The sequence below is a fragment of the Hippocampus guttulatus genome, chromosome 16, assembly GCF_054856545.1.
Source record: "Hippocampus guttulatus isolate MCC_2025c chromosome 16, RoL_Hgut_1.0, whole genome shotgun sequence".
NCBI classification, from domain to species: Eukaryota; Metazoa; Chordata; class Actinopteri; order Syngnathiformes; family Syngnathidae; genus Hippocampus; species Hippocampus guttulatus.
The window spans coordinates 13,073,025-13,090,691 of NC_141276.1; the positions used below are offsets into that span (position 1 = coordinate 13,073,025).

Consider the following 17,667-nt stretch of genomic DNA (forward strand, 5'->3'; position numbering starts at 1 on the left):
CTCGACAAAATGGTCGTTTGCATATGATAATATCAAAGACACCGACTTCAACCCCCCCATTGTGTTCTAACTTCATAACGGTTATTGTCATACCTTTTGGACTTTCCCTCCCATAATACTGCAACTACTGTCCATTCTAATAAAATTACAGCTTTCGGGGGGTGTAATATTCAGATTTTATTCCACAGGGTGGGTGAAACCTAACTAGGCATGAAACATTGGTAACAAAAGCAATAAAATCCACATTCCTATTATCAAGTCGAGTGCAATGTATTATCTGACTCTTAATGACAAGGGTGCCAAAGGGCTCTTTTTAGCCCATCGTTGACAAATATTGATGGCATACTCTGATCGAAACATCCCAAGAGTCAATAAAAACAAACGGCGAAGTGGAATTCTCAATAGTTGTCTATTTAAGAAGAAATATATCTGTGTGTGTGTGTATATATATTGCATAGAACTGCTTCAGACAACAAAGTGTATGCAGAAAAGTGGTGAAGATTGCACGACTGTCTGTGTCCTATGTGTTGTGTTGTGTTATTTTTGTTATTTTGACTTCAAAATGGCACCGCGAGAGTGGCTGCCTTTCCAGCAGCTCCTATATTTTGTTGTTCTACTTCTTCCTTTCATAACTTTGCTGCTGTGAATTGGGAATTTCTCCATTGCGAGACTAATAAAGGTTTTCTTATCTTTTCTTATCATATGATGTGCTAATTTCCTCCGTGGCAATGAGATGACAATTTTCCCTTGCTGACACCAAGGCCGTGTGCCACTCTAATGACTGGCTCCATGGTTGTCTTTGAACGACGACGACGACAAAGCAAGACAACTAAGACCCTGCCAGCTCGCAGGCAGCTGCCTGCTAACATCAAAATAAAAGGCAAGCAGCTGTTGCCAGACCAACAATCTCTCATGTTGGCAATTAGCCCCCCTTTTCCTTCTATAATGCATCAAAATGCTAATGTGAGGAGGTTCAAAGCAGATACGGCAGTGGCTTGACTTACTGTGGGAATTTCATTTGTGCTTTGACCACACTTGCAACTCAAAACACTTAAAATAATCAAGTAACTGAATGCGAATTCATGTCGAGTAAGAAAACAATTTCCATTGTGTGCACCTTGGACAACGGGGGAGCAGTACAATACATGTACAGTATATTTGACCAACGAGATTTTCACATCATGAGACTCGGTACATTGCAGTAAGATTAGTCGTTCTACGCCAAGGAGAAATAATGTATGCCTATGAGTATTGTTATATTGTCTGTCTTGTTGCTGCTTATCTTGTGGTTGCCATAAGAGTTACAACTACCAAAACTAATTATTATTATTCTTACCAAAACTAGTTTTGTTAGCACATATATGGCATTAAACATTTTGCGTTAGCATTATTCGAGCATACCTTCTCAAATGTGGTCTGATTCAGATGGGAAAAAAACGTTTTGTTTAAAATTAAGCAATTAAATTTCTGCCTGCAATTCAAGCCAAAAACGACTAAATAAATAAATAATCCCAGCGAGGGGTCGCATCGCGAAAGCTCATTAATCGGGTCGCTTGGGAGTTGAAGTGCCTCGGCACCAATACACGAGTACAAAGCAAATTATATCGGTGGCAGGCGGTCTTAAATACATGTTACTGTGTCACTGTGTTTAATTGTGATTGACAACGTCAACAAGCACCCGAACGCACGGAAAACTGCTCGTACACACGCACACAGAGCTACGGCAGCCTTGTACAGTACTACACACGGTGTCTTTACATGTATGACACTGCCCCCGTGTGGACAGATTGAGCATGCACGCCATGGGTCTTCATTCAAGTGAGTGAGTGTCCAGCGCAGCAAGAGGACGTGAGTTAGTACACAGGCAAGTAGATTTTGGGGGCGGGGGGGGGGGGGGTTATTCATAAGAAAAAAAAAGTGAAAGATGTGCAGCTCAAGTTCAACACAGTACTATTGAACGAAATCTTCGCAATGTAAAAAAACAACTTGATTTTTATTTTTTTCCAAGTCCAGTTATTAATTAGATTTTTATGTCAATATTCATATTTTGCCCCAGGTCTCTTGACAGTGGCAGACTAACTATCTTGGTGGTAAATACAAATACCATAAAATAAGAACCCTATAAATAAATATAAACATTATTTATTACTAGATGTAGTTAATTCTGTATTATTTTAAGGATTGAAATAAAATACACTTAGTGCCACCAATATCAAATCATCCGTGGTTGTCATGGCAATGGGAGACAATAACACTGGTCAACCAGTTTTTACATTATTTTTAGTTAGTTATGCGAGGAAACCTTCCTACATATATATATATTTTTGCACTGCTTCTGTACTGTTTTTTTTTTCTCGAGCATGGCAAGTTTTCAATACCATGATGACAATTGAGTAATATTTATGAATTAAGGGCTATGTTCAGCAACAGGTGGATTTTGTTTCTCAAACGTCATACCTGTAAATTCGAAAATCCGCATTGTGCAAGCTTTTAAGGTCAAAAGCAAAAAGATTTCAAAAAAACAAAAGAAAATATATGTCAAAAATGGTTGTGCTTTTTAAAAAGTAAAGACATTTTTGAAATCGGTATCAAAAATATCCTTCAGGGACAAGTAAAGCCATCTCTAATTAAAATTTGCTGTTGACCAGTGTGCAAATATGCTAATTTAAGCTTCATTAAAAAAAAGTCGAAACTAAAAATGACAGATACTGTATTCTTTTTTTCCCCGTTTATTGTCGCTCTTATTGCAGCTAAGCAAAGAGACAACGCTGCTTCAAATTTCAGATATGGCTCATGCGACCTTGGAGAATGCAGAGTCCTGCTTTTTGCCTGGATCGATCAAAATGTGTAGTGCTTGTTATTGTTCTTGGTCGCTTGCGGTGTGTCCTCCCGCACGGTTTGTAATTCATGCTCACAGAGACAAGAGAACTACCAATAGGAGTTCAGAGACCGCCAAAGGCACACACACACACATAGTCGAGTACAGTCAGTATTATTGGCTAGGTAGGTCGTATTTGTGAATCGGATCCACTTGTGGACGCACAAACACAAACAGTCCAGAGTAGTACGTCGGCAGTGTAAGAAATAGAGAAACACAGGAGGAGGAGCAAGCAGAGCGGCTACCTTGAGATAGTGGATATTTAACTGGCAGGCCTACGGGGGAAGAGAAGAAACTCACTGGTTAGTTACTTACGTTCAGGGTTGGGTTTATTTGTGTGTGTGTGTGGGGGGGGGGGGGGTGCAAGTTGAATTACAGTATAGTGTGCGAAGCTCTGATATGAATGATCACATTGACAGAGAGTCAAAAGCACGGCTGGAAATGAATGCTGTAACATTTGACTGCGTTTCAGCATCTCCTGCTAGTTTCCACGGTAACCGGGCTGCATCATGTAAAGGTGCGAGCTTTTGAGGGGGGGCAAAAGGCAGGCCGGATTATGAAAGGAGATGGGGGGGGGGAAAAAACAATAAGAGGCTGTGTGTAGAGTTGGGCTAATATTTCCATTCGGTATTAAAGCGCCGCTCCGCAAACATGAAGATGAAGTTTAATAACAGTGTCGACATGCTTGTGCCTCTATATTACTTGCGGATGATATACTGTAGATGAGCAAAGTTTTCAATCAGACTTTGTGTGTCTACACGCTCAACGGCCACAAAAAAATTGATCCAGATGAAAAATTTGGTGTTTAAAGATAATATTGCTGATTTATATTCGCAGTCCCCCCCCCCCCCCCCAATTTAAAGTGTAATGCAGTTCGCCGGTTCTTGGTTCGCAGTCCCGCTAGTTTACAGATGTATTATTTTTTGTGTTCCGTCCATAACTCCATTTTGTTCTGCCTTACGTGTAATTACACTGCCTGACACTGGATGGCAGTACAGTACACTGCAAATTTAAAGTGAAAACACGGATTGGGTCTAGTTCAACCGTATCTTAGTTTTGGCTTTAATCCTGCTTTTTACACCTACAGAAAGAAATAAGTGGTTCATTTGAACATAAAAATCTTTGAGCATATACCTGTGTATAGATTTGTTTACTGTCAATATTTCTGTGTTATCTATTACTCTTGCTCACTCTTCATATATTTTGTGTTTAAGTGTGTGAAAGACCTCACAAAATTCCATGTGCCATAAATGTTCTAAAAACATGCCTAGAGTGTATTTAAAGGGTATTTCTATAAGGTGGATATGACTTATTGATGGGGTGGGTGGTCTGCAATGTAACCTACGAGTGTCATTTACTGTTCAACTGCACTGCCTTGTTGACAATATTTTTAACTGTTCATGCAGCTCTTATTAGTTTGTGTAAGTGTATCTAATTTCTTCTTATCTAACGTTTGAATTTCTGATGAATTATAAATTGTGAATTTGCGGTTTTTCAGAATTGTAAAAAAATAAAACAATGACATATTTCACCGTGAAACATTTCAATTTCTGAATTGAAGTAGAGAAAAGAGAACATTTCGTACGTCCGTCTGGCTGGCCTCACCTCAAACTTTTGTCGGAGCTCCAAATCCACGTCATCCACCTCCGGGATGGGGACATTGTAGTACTCGCCCTCCTCTTGGTTGAGCAACTTGTACCTTTGAGAAACGGGCGCACATTTCCAGATTAAAAAAAAAAATAATAACATTGATATATTTAGATTTTCATACAAGGAGAGCAGCTATAATTCAGTGAAAACCCCTCCAAAACAAAATCGATCTCTAAAGTTACTCAAAAGTTGTACAATTGCTTCTAAAGTCAGACAAATGAGTTCAAATCACAGCAACAACCAAACGTCTTATTTAATGTGGTCGGTGTACCAGTCGACTTGAATGACTGGATTTTAGAGACTTGAATGACACATCTGAGAGCCTCCAAAAGGAAGGACTGTTCTCGAAATGCAGCGTTACTGCCTGTCCTGTTTTATTTTGAGTCTGATCAATTTGAAGTGTTGTGCTGAAACATGCCCCAACTGACCATCCACACGTGTGCGCTTTCATCAGCTCGGACACTCCGAACGACATGGAGCCCATGAAGTCATTCCTCGTGGTCCTGTCCCAGTCCCACACCTCGATGGACAGACGGCGGTCCTTGTCCGATACTTTCAGTTTACTGAGCACAAACACACAGAGGAGATTTTATTTTATTTTTTAAAACCCTTTCGGGGACAGCGGTTACTACAGTGGACAGCTTATCATGTTAGCAGGTGACAGGGTGCATGAAAGGGTTAACGTGACAATATGGACAGCAGGGATCAGACAAAGTCTTTAAAATGTGACATTTGTATCCATATTAGGACAAAAAAAATTAACAGAAAAAAAAAAGTGTATGGGAGCATGACTCACAAGGTGAAGGATTCGTTCCAGCACGGGTTCAGGGATGAACGGATTGTCCTGGTCTTCTGTTTGGTTTCGTTCTTCGGGTCGGGGATGAGCTTGAGTTTAACATAAGGGTCCGATAAACCATTTGGATCCATAGGGATCAGGTTCCTCGCTTCGCCCACTGCAGGAAGGAGGAAAGAGGCGATAGGGGGGGAAAAAAAGTTCCATTTGTAGAGCGGATGGCAGAGCTTCAGCGGGTCTTCACAAGTTACCCTGTGAGACACAATATGCGTTTTGGATAAACATCAGCTAAGCTAATGAGATCCATTTACAAGGGATGGCTCAAAGTCAAGTCGTTTTACAAAGATAATCATGCCCTGTGACTCACTCGCAGTTGATACGAAGGGGAATTGCAGTCAAAGTATTTAGCAGAAGCTGTAGGGCAGGGGTGGCCAACCAGTCAGAGACAAAGAGCCATTTTTTTTGTGTGCACGCACACACACATACGCATGCACGCGGGTGCCCAACCATGCACTCACGCACATACGGACGCACGCCACGATGTGCAACAGCCAAAATGGCCTGAACATGAACGAAAGCTAAAGACACAAACGCACAACCCCCCCCCCCCCCCCCCCATTTCCTCCTCCCACCCCTTGCGGTCGACTTGGGACCAGTCCGCTGGCTTCCATCGACGTATTGGGCACCCCTGCCTGGACATCAGAGGTCATTCGCTGACTAGCTTAGCGCCGCTGTTTGCGCATGAGTGGTGATTCAATCATCTGATTGGTTGCCCTCTATATCAATCAAGTAACGGGATTGATGATCGGCTGACGTAGTACGGTCTGTGTATTTAGCGCCGTTGTTTAAATGGCATTGCCACCGGCGAGGTGTTTTCAACGCTTGTCGTGTGAAAGCCCGGGAGCCGCATTGAACCAGCCAAAGAGCCGCATGCGGCTCGCGAGCCACGGGTTGGCCATCCCTACTGTAGGAGGAGTCATAGACGAAAAAAACACTGGCGGTGGTGCTGGTAGTAGGAGCAGCAGTAGTTAATAGGAGTAGAAGGAGAAAGAGTAGTCATGGTAGTTAGCGTAAGCTTATGTCATATTATTAATCATCAATTTATGTTTGAGCATCATATTTCATGTTAAGATGACCTACATTTCATTCTGTTGTTTAATAATTAGACATGTTTTTATGTTGATAGATTCTGATTGGCTGTTGAAGTAAGGGAAAGCAGGAAGTGATTTTAGTTGCCAAGAGTGTGTTCTCGATCGTGCTGTGGTGCAGATGTCCTTTTTTCCCCCTCCTTTCAATAAAGCTGCGTTCAAACGGAATCCATCTCTCCTTTTGCCGTTCGTAAAGTAGAGGCTCCCATTAAAAACGACGACCCCTTAACTAACATTAGTATGAAGTAGCAAGCAATTGGACAATGGGAAGCACGAGTGGTTGATCACGGTGGTAGAAACAGTAGTATTTGCAACAGAAGTAGCTAATAGTCAAAACTGTCATAGTACTCGTAGGAATAGTACTAGATGTCCTGGTGGTTGTAGCAGCAGCTGGATAGGAGATGAAGGAGCTCTCATGGTAGTGGTTGCAGCGTTTGTGTCATTATCACTTTCTGTGTCCAGCAGGTGGCAGCAGAGTTTTCCGGCTGCCATCTGTCTGGCATCACAATTATTGGGACTATTTAAGGACTTCATGGATAATTTTGCTGAGCTCAAAGTCATTGTTCGTGTGCGTTTTGTCTCGACGCTCTCTTATTACTCTCGTTCCGTTTTTGACTCTTGCCTCGATTTATGTTTTCTCAGTTTTTTTGGCTCTTGCCTTTGCTTCTTCGTTATTCAAGTAAGTCCTACTTGGTGAGTTTAAGTGTATCCACGGTTTGTTGTCCACGCAGTTTGGTCTTTCTTGAACTTTTGTTCCAAGTTATTTTTGTTCCTGTTTTTCGTTCCTTGCCTTGTGCAAGGCTTTTTATTTTCTTTGCATTATTCCTGGCTTGTTGTCCAGCGTCATTATTTGTACTTGGGGGCAAGGGGATATTTTTGTTTGATTAACTTTCCTTAGTCTATGTTTGTATGGTCCGATTCTGCCCGGAATTTTCCGGACGCTCGGAAGATTTGTTGTTGTACAACTGAGCCACTGGTCGTAGTAGGAGCCAATCTAATAGTTATAAAAGTTGTTGCAGTCAAAATAATGGGAATAGAAAATACTAAGCCAAGACTGGCCTCACCCCCACTCACCCATTTTTAATATGCTTATATCCATATTTTACAATTTATATTTATTTATACACATTTTGTGCTTCTACTCCTCTCTTTTATAATTTTGCTGCTGTGAATTGGGATTTTCTCCTTTGTGAGACAAATAAAGGTTTTCTTATCTTATAATTTAATCCAAATGCATTTTGCAAAAAAATCAACTTTGAAGTTAAATACAGCTGAACTGTACTTTAGCAGCGATTGTTTTGTGTACCAATAGAGGGAGCCTGCCTACCACAGTTGCTGTTTTTTTAGCACCCAAAAATACAGTAAGAGTGTATAAGGAGCACATACTACACCGCCAGTTTTGATCCTGAGACACCCGGAGGCAAAAAGTGTGACATTTGCCTGTGCGAGGACTGACAAATGGGAGCGTGAAGAGGGCTGTTACATAGCAACAGCAATGGGATGGAAAAGGTGTATGTGTGTGTGTGTGTGTGCACGCGCGTTTGGTTGGGGGCGAGAGCTTGCCACTTTCACCATGGCGACAATATCTACAGTAAATGGCCAGACACGCTCTCCTCTTTTGAGTTATGACAAAAGCATCAACAAATGGAATCTTTCATGAGGATGCACAAAGACGCTGCATGTCATTAAAACATTATTTCTCGATGTATCCTTTTATTCTTACCAACTTTCTTTACTGGAAGTTATTTCACAAGCAACAACAAAGCCCTGCTTCCGTAGTTACATTTTCCTCTATTTTTAACAGCTTGGTTAATAAATTAAGAAAAAGGATTTTCAGAAACCTAAGATTCATTTCTGAGAGGGAATTAAGTGCCAATTTGATTGGTCAATTTCCCATGCAAAGCCACTTCCCACCACTAGAGGGCAGTGTAGTCACGGTGTATGGAAAAAAACTGCCAACGTCACAAATGTTTACCTTTTTCCCAATGGTGTGACTCAACCTCATAATTGACTTCAATTCCTACTTGATAGCATAGAATGGCCCCGTCCTCTCATTGCATCACTCCTTCGACACAAGCAAGTCACACAGGCACGCTCATACACGCAAAAGTGTGTGTGTGGGAGGGGGTGGGGGGAATAGGACGACGAATGTAATGAGACACACAAGCAATTGAACTTCGAGGCGGACATGAAAAAGCTCAGCAGCCCACATTATTATGTCGACGCTCCTCCCCTTGTGCTTTGCAGGCATCACTCGGTTCCATGGCAACGACAAAGCAACTTTACGCTGACAAAATCAAGCAAACAAATGCATATAAATGAGGAGTGCAGGAAAACCAAAAGCGTGTAAGTATCGAGTGCCGTTGGAGCATTTATGCTCCAGCCTTCATGTCCAGCTTAAGATTCAGGTACGAGTACATTTTTTGTCCTCGACGGTAAGACAATTCGGCAGCACACGACAACAACTGGGTCTTGCTCGTGTCAAGTTCACACAGAACCGAAGAAGGTTTTTGGATTCAAATATGCAGGCTCAGACAAAGTGCAATTACAAAAATGTTTATTAAAGACAAAGTACTTGAAAATGAACTGAAATCGCTGGTCACAAGGAGCCAGGAATAAATATATCCATCCATCCCTTTTATGATCCGCTTTATCCTCACAAGGGTCGTGGGGGTTGCTGGAGCCCAGCCCAGCCATCCTCGGGCAGTAGGCGGGGGACACCCTGAACTGGTTGCCAGCCAATCACAGGACACACACAGACGAACAACCACCCACGCGCGCACCTAGGGACAATTTTGAGTGTTCAATCAGCCTGCCATGCGTGCTTTTGGAATGTGGGAGGAAACCGGAGTACCCGGAGAAAACCCACGCAGGCCCGGGGAGAACATGCAAATTAGAACATGCAAATTCCACACAGGAAGGCCGGAGCCGGGATCAAACCCACGACCTCTGCAGTGTGAGGTCAACGCACTAACCACTGGACCACCCACCGTGCCACGCTCGTGCTAACCAAATAAGCAATGTATGAAAGAAAAAAGCGGAACACCAAGAATAAACAAACAAAATGTCAAGACGCCAATAAATCAAAGACAATCGAGAGCAACAATAAAATGACAAAATAATTCCAAATGAGAGCGACTATGAATTGTATTGCAAGGTCTAGAAAATAACACTTGATGGGGGTAGCGAGGTACGCCCTTCGCTGGAGTTGGAACACAATCAAGACAGACATGACACCAGTCATGTTTTTTTTTCTACCCTACTAGTGCCACTTTTGGCCTACTACTTTTTAATATAGTGAAACTTCTCTACAACGAAACCTACATGGGCGAAAATACCCCCCTAGTGTGAAAAAATCTTCATGCATGAAAGCCATTCCTACTTTTCTGCTCCCCCTACAACAAAAAGTCCCCCTGTTGCGTTATACGAGATCTTTTTCTCTGCCCTTACCACGCAACGAGGTTCGCTACAACGAAAACAAGCCTTCCGCAAAAGTCGAACCCGACCTCAGTATGCCACAGCGACCTCTACTGCTTTGTTCAGAAACGGCAACAGCAACCCCCACACTGGTTTACACATGCTCAGTAGTCCAGGAAGTATTTGTTATTGTCTGTTTCAGACACAGCACGAACATTGCATTGATAAAATGGTTACAAAACGGACCTTTGCATGAGTTAAGAAAAGAAGAGCTCTGACGCTTGAAGACAGGGCAAAAGTGATCAAAATGAAAGATGGAGGAAGCAAAGTGAAAGACATGCAAGAAATTGATGTAAGTGAAAGTGAATGCTGATCGTAAATTTCGTAAAATTCCTCTCCGTGAGCCGTCACCTTACCGTGGTGGAGGGGTTTGTGTGTCCCAATGATCCTAGGAGCTAAGTTGTCTGGGGCTTTATGCCCCTGGCAGGGTCACCCATGGCAAACAGGTCCTAGGTGAGGGACCAGACAAAGCACGGCTCACAAAGCCCCTTATGATAGATAAAATCGATGGCACTCAGTTTCCCTTGCCCGGACGCGGGTCACCGGGGCCCCCCTCTGGAGCCAGGCCTGGAGGTGGGGCTCGTTGGCGAGCGCCTGGTGGCCGGGCCTACACCCATGGGGCCCGGCCGGGCTCAGCCCGAAGAGGCAACGTGGGTCCCCCTTCTCATGGTCTCACCACCCGTGGGAGGGGTCAAAGGGGTCGGGTGCAATGCGAGCTGGGCGGCAGCCAAAGGCGGGGACCCTGGCGGTCCGATCCTCGGCTGCAGAAGCTAGCTCTTGGGACATGGAATGTCACCTCTCTGGCAGGGAAGGAGCCCGAGCTGGTGTGTGAGGTAGAGAAGTTCCGACTGGATATAGTCGGACTTGCCTCCACACACAGCCTGGGTTCTGGTACTAGTTCTCTCGAGAGGGGTTGGACTCTCTTCCACTCTGGAGTTGCTCATGGTGAGAGGCGCAGAGCAGGTGTGGGCATACTCATTGCCCCCCGGCTCAGTGCCTGTACATTGGGGTTCACACCGGTAGACGAGAGGGTTGCTTCCCTCCGCCTTCGGGTGGGGGGACGGGTCCTGACTGTTGTTTGTGCATATGCACCAAACGGCAGCTCAGCATACCCACCCTTTTTGGAGTCCTTGGAGGGTGTGCTGGAGAGTACTCCTGCTGGGGACTCCCTTGTTCTGCTTGGGGACTTCAATGCTCACGTGGGCAATGACAGTGAGACCTGGAGGGGCGTGATTGGGCGGAACGGCCCCCCCGATCAGAACTCGAGTGGTGTTTTGTTATTGGACTTCTGTGCTCGTCACGGACTGTCCATAACGAACACCTTGTTCAAACATAAGGGTGTCCATATGTGCACTTGGCACCAGGACACCCTGGGCCGTAGTTCGATGATCGACCTTGTGGTTGTATCATCGGATTTGCGGCCGCATGTTTTGGACACTCGGGTGAAGAGAGGGGCGGAGCTGTCAACTGATCACCACCTGGTGGTGAGTAGGCTCCGATGGTGGGGGAAGATGCCGGTCCGTCCTGGCAGACCCAAACGTATTGTGAGGGTTTGTTGGGAGCGTCTGGCGGAATCCCCTGTCAGAAGGAGTTTCAACTCCCACCTCCGACAGAGCTTTTCCCATGTTCCGGGGGAGACGGGGGACATTGAGTCCGAGTGGACCATGTTCCGTGCCTCTATTGTTGAGGCGGCCAATCTGAGTTGTGGCCGTAAGGTGGTTGGTGCCTGTCGTGGCGGCAACCCTCGTACTCGCTGGTGGACACCAGCAGTAAGGGATGCCGTCAAGCTGAAGAAGGAGTCCTATCGAGCCTTTATGGCCTGTGGGACCCCTAGAGGCAGCTGACGGGTATCGACTGGCCAAGCGGAACGCAGCTTCGGTGGTCGCCGAGGCAAAAACCCGAGCGTGGGAAGAGTTCGGTGAGGCCATGGAAGCCGACTTCCGGACGGCTTCGAGGAAATTCTGGTCCACCATCCGACGTCTCAGGAGGGGGAAGCAGTGCACCACTAACACTGTGTACAGTGGGGATGGGGCACTGCTGACTTCGACTGAACCGGTGGGCAGAGTACTTCGAAGACCTCCTCAACTCCACCAACACGTCTTCCTTGGAGGAAGCAGAGTCTGAGGACCCTGAGGTGGGCTCTCCTATCTCTGTGGTTGAAGTCACCGATGTGGTTAAAAAGCTCCTCGGTGGCAGGGCCCCAGGGGTGGATGAGATCCGCCCGGAGTTCCTCAAGGCTCTGGATGTTGTGGGGCTGTCCTGGTTGACACGCCTCTGCAACATCGCGTGGTCAACGGGGAGAGTGCCTCTGGATTGGCAGACCGGGTTGGTAGTCCCTCTTTTTAAAAAGGGGGACCGGAGGGTGTGTTCCAACTACAGAGGGATCACACTCCTCAGCCTCCCTAGTAAGGTCTATTCAGGGGTGCTGGAGAGGAGGGTCCGTCAGGAAGTCGAGCCTCAGATTGAGGAGGAGCAGTGTGGTTTTCGTCCCGGCCGTGGAACAGTGGACCAGCTCTACACCCTTAGCAGGGTCCTCGAGGGTATGTGGGAATTCGCCCAACCAGTCTACATGTGTTTTGTGGACTTGGAGAAGGCGTTTGACCGTGTCCCTCGGGGAGTTCTGTGGGGGGTGCTTCGTGGGTATGGGGTACCGAACCCCCTGATACGGGCTATTCGGTCACTATACCACCGATGTCAGAGTTTGGTTCGCATTGCCGGCAGTAAGTCGGAATCCTTTCCAGTGAGGGTAGGACTCCGCCAAGGCTGCCCTTTGTCGCCGATTCTGTTCATAATCTTTATGGACAGAATTTCTAGGCGCAGCCGAAGCGTTGAGGGCGTCCGTTTTGGTGGCCTCAGTATTGCATCCCTGCTTTTTGCAGATGATGTGGTGCTGTTGGCTCCTTCAAACGGGGCTCTCCAACTCTCACTGGAGCGTTTCGCAGCCGAGTGTGAAGCGGTTGGGATGAAAATCAGCACCTCCAAATCTGAAACCATGGTCCTCAGTCGGAAAAGGGTGGAGTGCCCCCTCCGGGTCGGGGGAGAGATCTTGCCCCAAGTGGAGGAGTTTAAGTATCTTGGGGTCTTGTTCACGAGTGAGGGCAGGAGGGAGCGAGAGATCGACAGGCGGATCGGTGCAGCGTCTGCTGTGATGCAGACGTTGTATCGGTCTGTCGTGGTGAAGAAGGAGCTGAGCCAAAGGGCGAAGCTCTCAATTTACCGGTCGATCTACGTTCCAACCCTCATCTATGGTCACGAGCTATGGGTCGTGACCGAAAGAACGAGATCCCGGATACAAGCGGCCGAAATGAGTTTTCTCCGCAGGGTGTCCGGGCTCTCCCTTAGAGATAAGGTGAGAAGCTCGGTCATCCGGGAGGGGCTCAGAGTCGAGCCGCTTCTCCTCCACATCGAGAGGAGCCAGATGAGGTGGCTTGGGCATCTGATTCGGATGCCTCCTGAACGCCTCCCTGGTGAGGTGTTCCGGGCATGTCCCACCGGGAGGAGACCCCGAGGAAGACCCAGGACACGCTGGAGTGACTGTCACCCAGCTGGCCTGGGAACGCCTCGGGATCCCCCGGGGAGAGCTGGAAGAAGTAGCTAGGGAGAGGGAAGTCTGGGCTTCCCTGCTAAAGCTGTTGCCCCCGCGACCCGGCCCCGGATAAGCGGTAGAAGATGGATGGATGGATGGATGAATTTCGCAATTTCTTTCCCATTCTTTTTCTTTCTACACTGGCTATATGATGCTTCAAATAAGTGTGTGCTCATACTTATGCACTATTGGAATAAAGAGTACACATATATGTTGTGTGTGTGTGTGTGTGTGTGTGTGTGTGCGTGCGTGTGTGTGTTTTTTCATCCGAGATAAAATTTGCTCGAGTGAAAAGTCCCCTGTTGTGAAAAATTTCTTGCTGCAAACATGATTTCGTTGTAGAGGAGTTTCACTGTATGACCCTTAAGCTGAATATTAAAGTAATGCTCATCCTGACCATTTTGTCAATATCCTTGACATCCATCCTAAGATCTATGGACTTGTTATGCTTTGGTAGGCCAATGTTGACTACGACAGACACGATCCAATTTGAAAATATATCACTTCTTTTTTGGTCCCTTAACATGCACAACAACAGAGAGAAGATTTAGTATTTAATTGTGGAACAGCAAGAAACATTTTGGAGGTTGAATGTTTGAATGTATGTATCTTTGCCTTTCTTTATCCTGTATGTTGTCTTACCAATGAAGACAAAGATCATGCTAGCACCTTTAAACTCGATATGAAGAATATGGCATAAGTGCTCAGACAGCGTTCCACGGGCAAGCAACTTGTACTGTAAATGTTGATAACAAGCAACACACACACACAATGAAAGTGTGATCAAGGCTCATCTCGACTGTCTGTTGTTGCTTAGCTACAACGAGAGCTGCTTGCCGTGTGTATCCTCCCCACTGCCTGCTCCCTGTGAGCTACTTGCCAACACGAATAAGTGTGCATGTGCCTTCTTGTATCCGTGCACTTTTTAGGACTTGTTTGCTCGTAAAAAGACAACACGCGTGGACATCAAAACTTCCCGATAAGCAGAAACTACTTGCGTGCACTTTAACCCTTTCATGCACCCTGTAACCTGATAACATGATAAGCTGTCCATTGTCGTGGCCGCTGTCCCTGAAAGGGTTAACGCTAAAATATTATGTGAACGTGCCTTTGTGTGTGAATGGTACTTTTGCGCGGCGGTAAAATATTTTGGTTTCTGACTTATGTCTGACCAATACGTAATTTGATATGTAATGATATGATATGAAATTTTGCAAAGGCTATACTTGATTGTAAAATATATTTAGATTTCTATACTAAAGTGTAAATGTGGAAAAACGTAAAATAAATTCAAATCTGTGGAACTGCGTCGCATGTCCAAGCTCAATAGTTGCTTGACATGAAAAATAAAGGCGAGCAAATGTGATCCCCGGTTTGGGCGGCTGCGTGCGTTGCGGCAGCGGGCCGCCAGCATCCTCTCACGAAAGGGCTTTGAAATTCTAATGTGTTGTTGCATAACAATGCCATGTGCGAGTTAAGAATGTCTGATAATCTGGAGGGGCTGCACTACAAGGCCAAAATTTGAGCTGTGGATGCATCCCTTCTGTGTGCTGCCAGAGATCCAAGCCAGCACGTCATGTTGCACACAGACATACGCTGAGTCGGACGCATTCTGCGGTCTTCGACTCAGCGTACTTGTGGTCATTGATCAGATTGTCAACTTCAGTTAGTAAAATTGACCGACGTTTACAACCTAAATTCAAATATTTCACCCATGCAAATTGTAGTCATTTATTTCTAAATGTCCATTCCATTCATTTTGTAGAATTCATCTTGGCTGCACTGCTTACAGTCAATGTACTGTGTCTCGGATGTTTTTTTTTTTTTTTGTTTGTTTTGTTTTTTTTAGATTTGTTGTCCGATCGGATTTTAATCGTGTGTTGCCATTGCTAATCTAATATGCCCGAGCCCTTCACAAACAGTACTGTGGGCCCAAGTAACTTCAATTTAAAGAAATGGTCACATTTAACCCTTTCAGGGTCAGCGGTTACTACAGTGGACAGTTTATCATCTTGTCAGGTTACAGGGTGCATGAAAGGGTTAATAAACAAATAAGATTCACATTTGTCCTCACTGGCCCTGGGTGACCACAACAATTTTCATCCTCTGATTGGTTTTTCAGAGCAAAGCTTATTCCAGCTAATTTGGCGTCGCACAACACACTTGGAGCAATCCGCGCAAAAATTGACCTGTCTGCATTTTTGGACACTTATGATGGTTTCTATAATTTTGTCCAACTTGCTACTTCAGTATTTACTTGAAAAGCCTGATGGCGTTGGGGCATTCTTCCGCGGCTGTGCTTCAAACCTGAGGCGAGCATGTCAGCCATAGGAAGGCTCAACCTGAGTTAACAGTATCGTGTGCCTGAACTTCAGATGCCCTTTCAAAGTGGGTGTACTGTAGGTGAGCGTGTGTGTATGTACAGGCGTACGGGCCTTTTCTTGACACTTCAAAATAAAACATCTTCAGATGCCCTCAGTTTATTTATGTCAACTCTGCAAGGAGAGAGGACAAAAAGGTGTGTGTGTGTGTGTGTGTGTGCGTGTGTGTGTGTGTGCGTGCGCATGTGTGTGTGTGTGTGTGTGTGTGCGCGTGCGTGCGTGCGTGCGCGAAATTTGGCCCGCGACAAAGATGAGTTTGACACCCCTGCCCTACAGGAAGAAAATTTTTGAGCTTCGAGCAAGAACAGCTTTTGGGAAAACTTTCTACAAGGACTGGTGTGTCACAGGGCTCTGTCCAAAGGCCCCATTCTCTTCATTTATGGACCTTGAATCATGCCCGAAGAGAAAACGTCTTAGATTCATCCAAAATGTCAAGAGGCTAGGAATTCAAATTTAGGGGCAACAAAGAGCTCACATCATTGATTACTAAGTCGTAGTTGTGCCTTGATACATGCATCTTGAGAGTTATGCAGGGTTTGAATGGAACCTGGAATACAGAGAGGCAAAGTCAATACAGTATTACAACAAGGAGAAGATGGAGTGTCGGGGATGATGAAGAGGAACGCGCTTGTGTGGTGAGACCCTGAGAGATTTGTCGATTTTGTTGACTGGAAAGATTTCATCAAGTTCACGCTGAATGGAGCGGTGAACTACACAGAAGCCCATCACTTGTCTGCGGGAGCCAGACAAAACAAAAAACAAAACAAGAAGCTCCGGCTGCACTGCTCACACACTGCGGTCATTAGAGCACTGAGCCTGAACACACACCCAACACAGGAAAAAAGGAACACACACTTCCACTGCCTCCAGTTCTCTTTTCAGACCTAATATGTGTTAGAGGAGTGTTTTTTTGTTTTCTCCCTCCAGTTGAGGATGCGAATGCGTTGGCTGATTTTGTATATATTTTTCAAAGAGAGGAGTCAAGCTGTTTATTGCCATTCCCACTCAAAGTTTTGTCCAACTAAACATAGAACAACATGAATTACATGTTGTGCATTTAAAGCAACTACATAGCCACTGCTATGTGAATGCTAAAATACAATGGGGAAACTCCATCGATACGAGGGCTAACGATTAGCATCTGTGTGGCAGTGTTAGCAATAGATTTTCAAACTCAACCCGTGCTGCAACACATGTAGACAGACAATACAAAATTCCGTTCTTTAGACGGGGTCTTTTGAACTTTTGCCATCCCTTAGTTATAGTTTCTGTGATTTGTTATTTCAGTGACTAAATCAAGGATGGTATATCCAAAATCTGACCAAGCGCCACAGTCATTGATGAAATGATTAAGAGCGATTGATATCTGCTTCTGTTCTGCCCCATCTGTTTATACAGTTTGCACTCGTTGATGACATGCAGGATGTACAATCTACCATAGCTGATTAACGCAACACGTACCAGTGTCAATCAACTTTGGATATGATACACGCATGACCACTTGTAAGACAACTGTGATTGTACAAAACTCCATTTGCAGTGGCAATTTTTTTTTTACAAAAATCCACGAGTCAATCACGAATTGACTCGCTCATTTTCTGCTGTGTGCGTTTTTCCTGTTTGAGAATCGCTCAGCACCGCAGCAATCACTCCGGTGTGTGTGTGTTTGTGTGAGAGAGAGACAGGCACACACACGAGGGAGGAAGAGGTTATATTGGTGACCCAGCTGTCACTTTCCTTCACCTCCCTGAGGG

At 45.3% G+C, this 17,667-nt stretch overlaps 1 protein-coding gene across 1 annotated transcript in view; it reads right to left on the minus strand.

The window, feature by feature from the left end:
* Window positions 1-17,667, minus strand: part of prkcab (protein kinase C, alpha, b) — an 89,560-nt gene that overhangs the window by 12,611 nt on the left and 59,282 nt on the right. Inside the window, exons 6-8 of the mRNA XM_086133771.1 lie at window positions 5,325-5,481; window positions 4,957-5,091; window positions 4,484-4,577 (exon numbers count right to left, since the gene is read on the minus strand). Of these exons, the coding sequence (XP_085989897.1) occupies window positions 4,484-4,577; window positions 4,957-5,091; window positions 5,325-5,481 (386 nt within the window). The remainder of the gene's footprint in view (window positions 1-4,483; window positions 4,578-4,956; window positions 5,092-5,324; window positions 5,482-17,667) is intronic.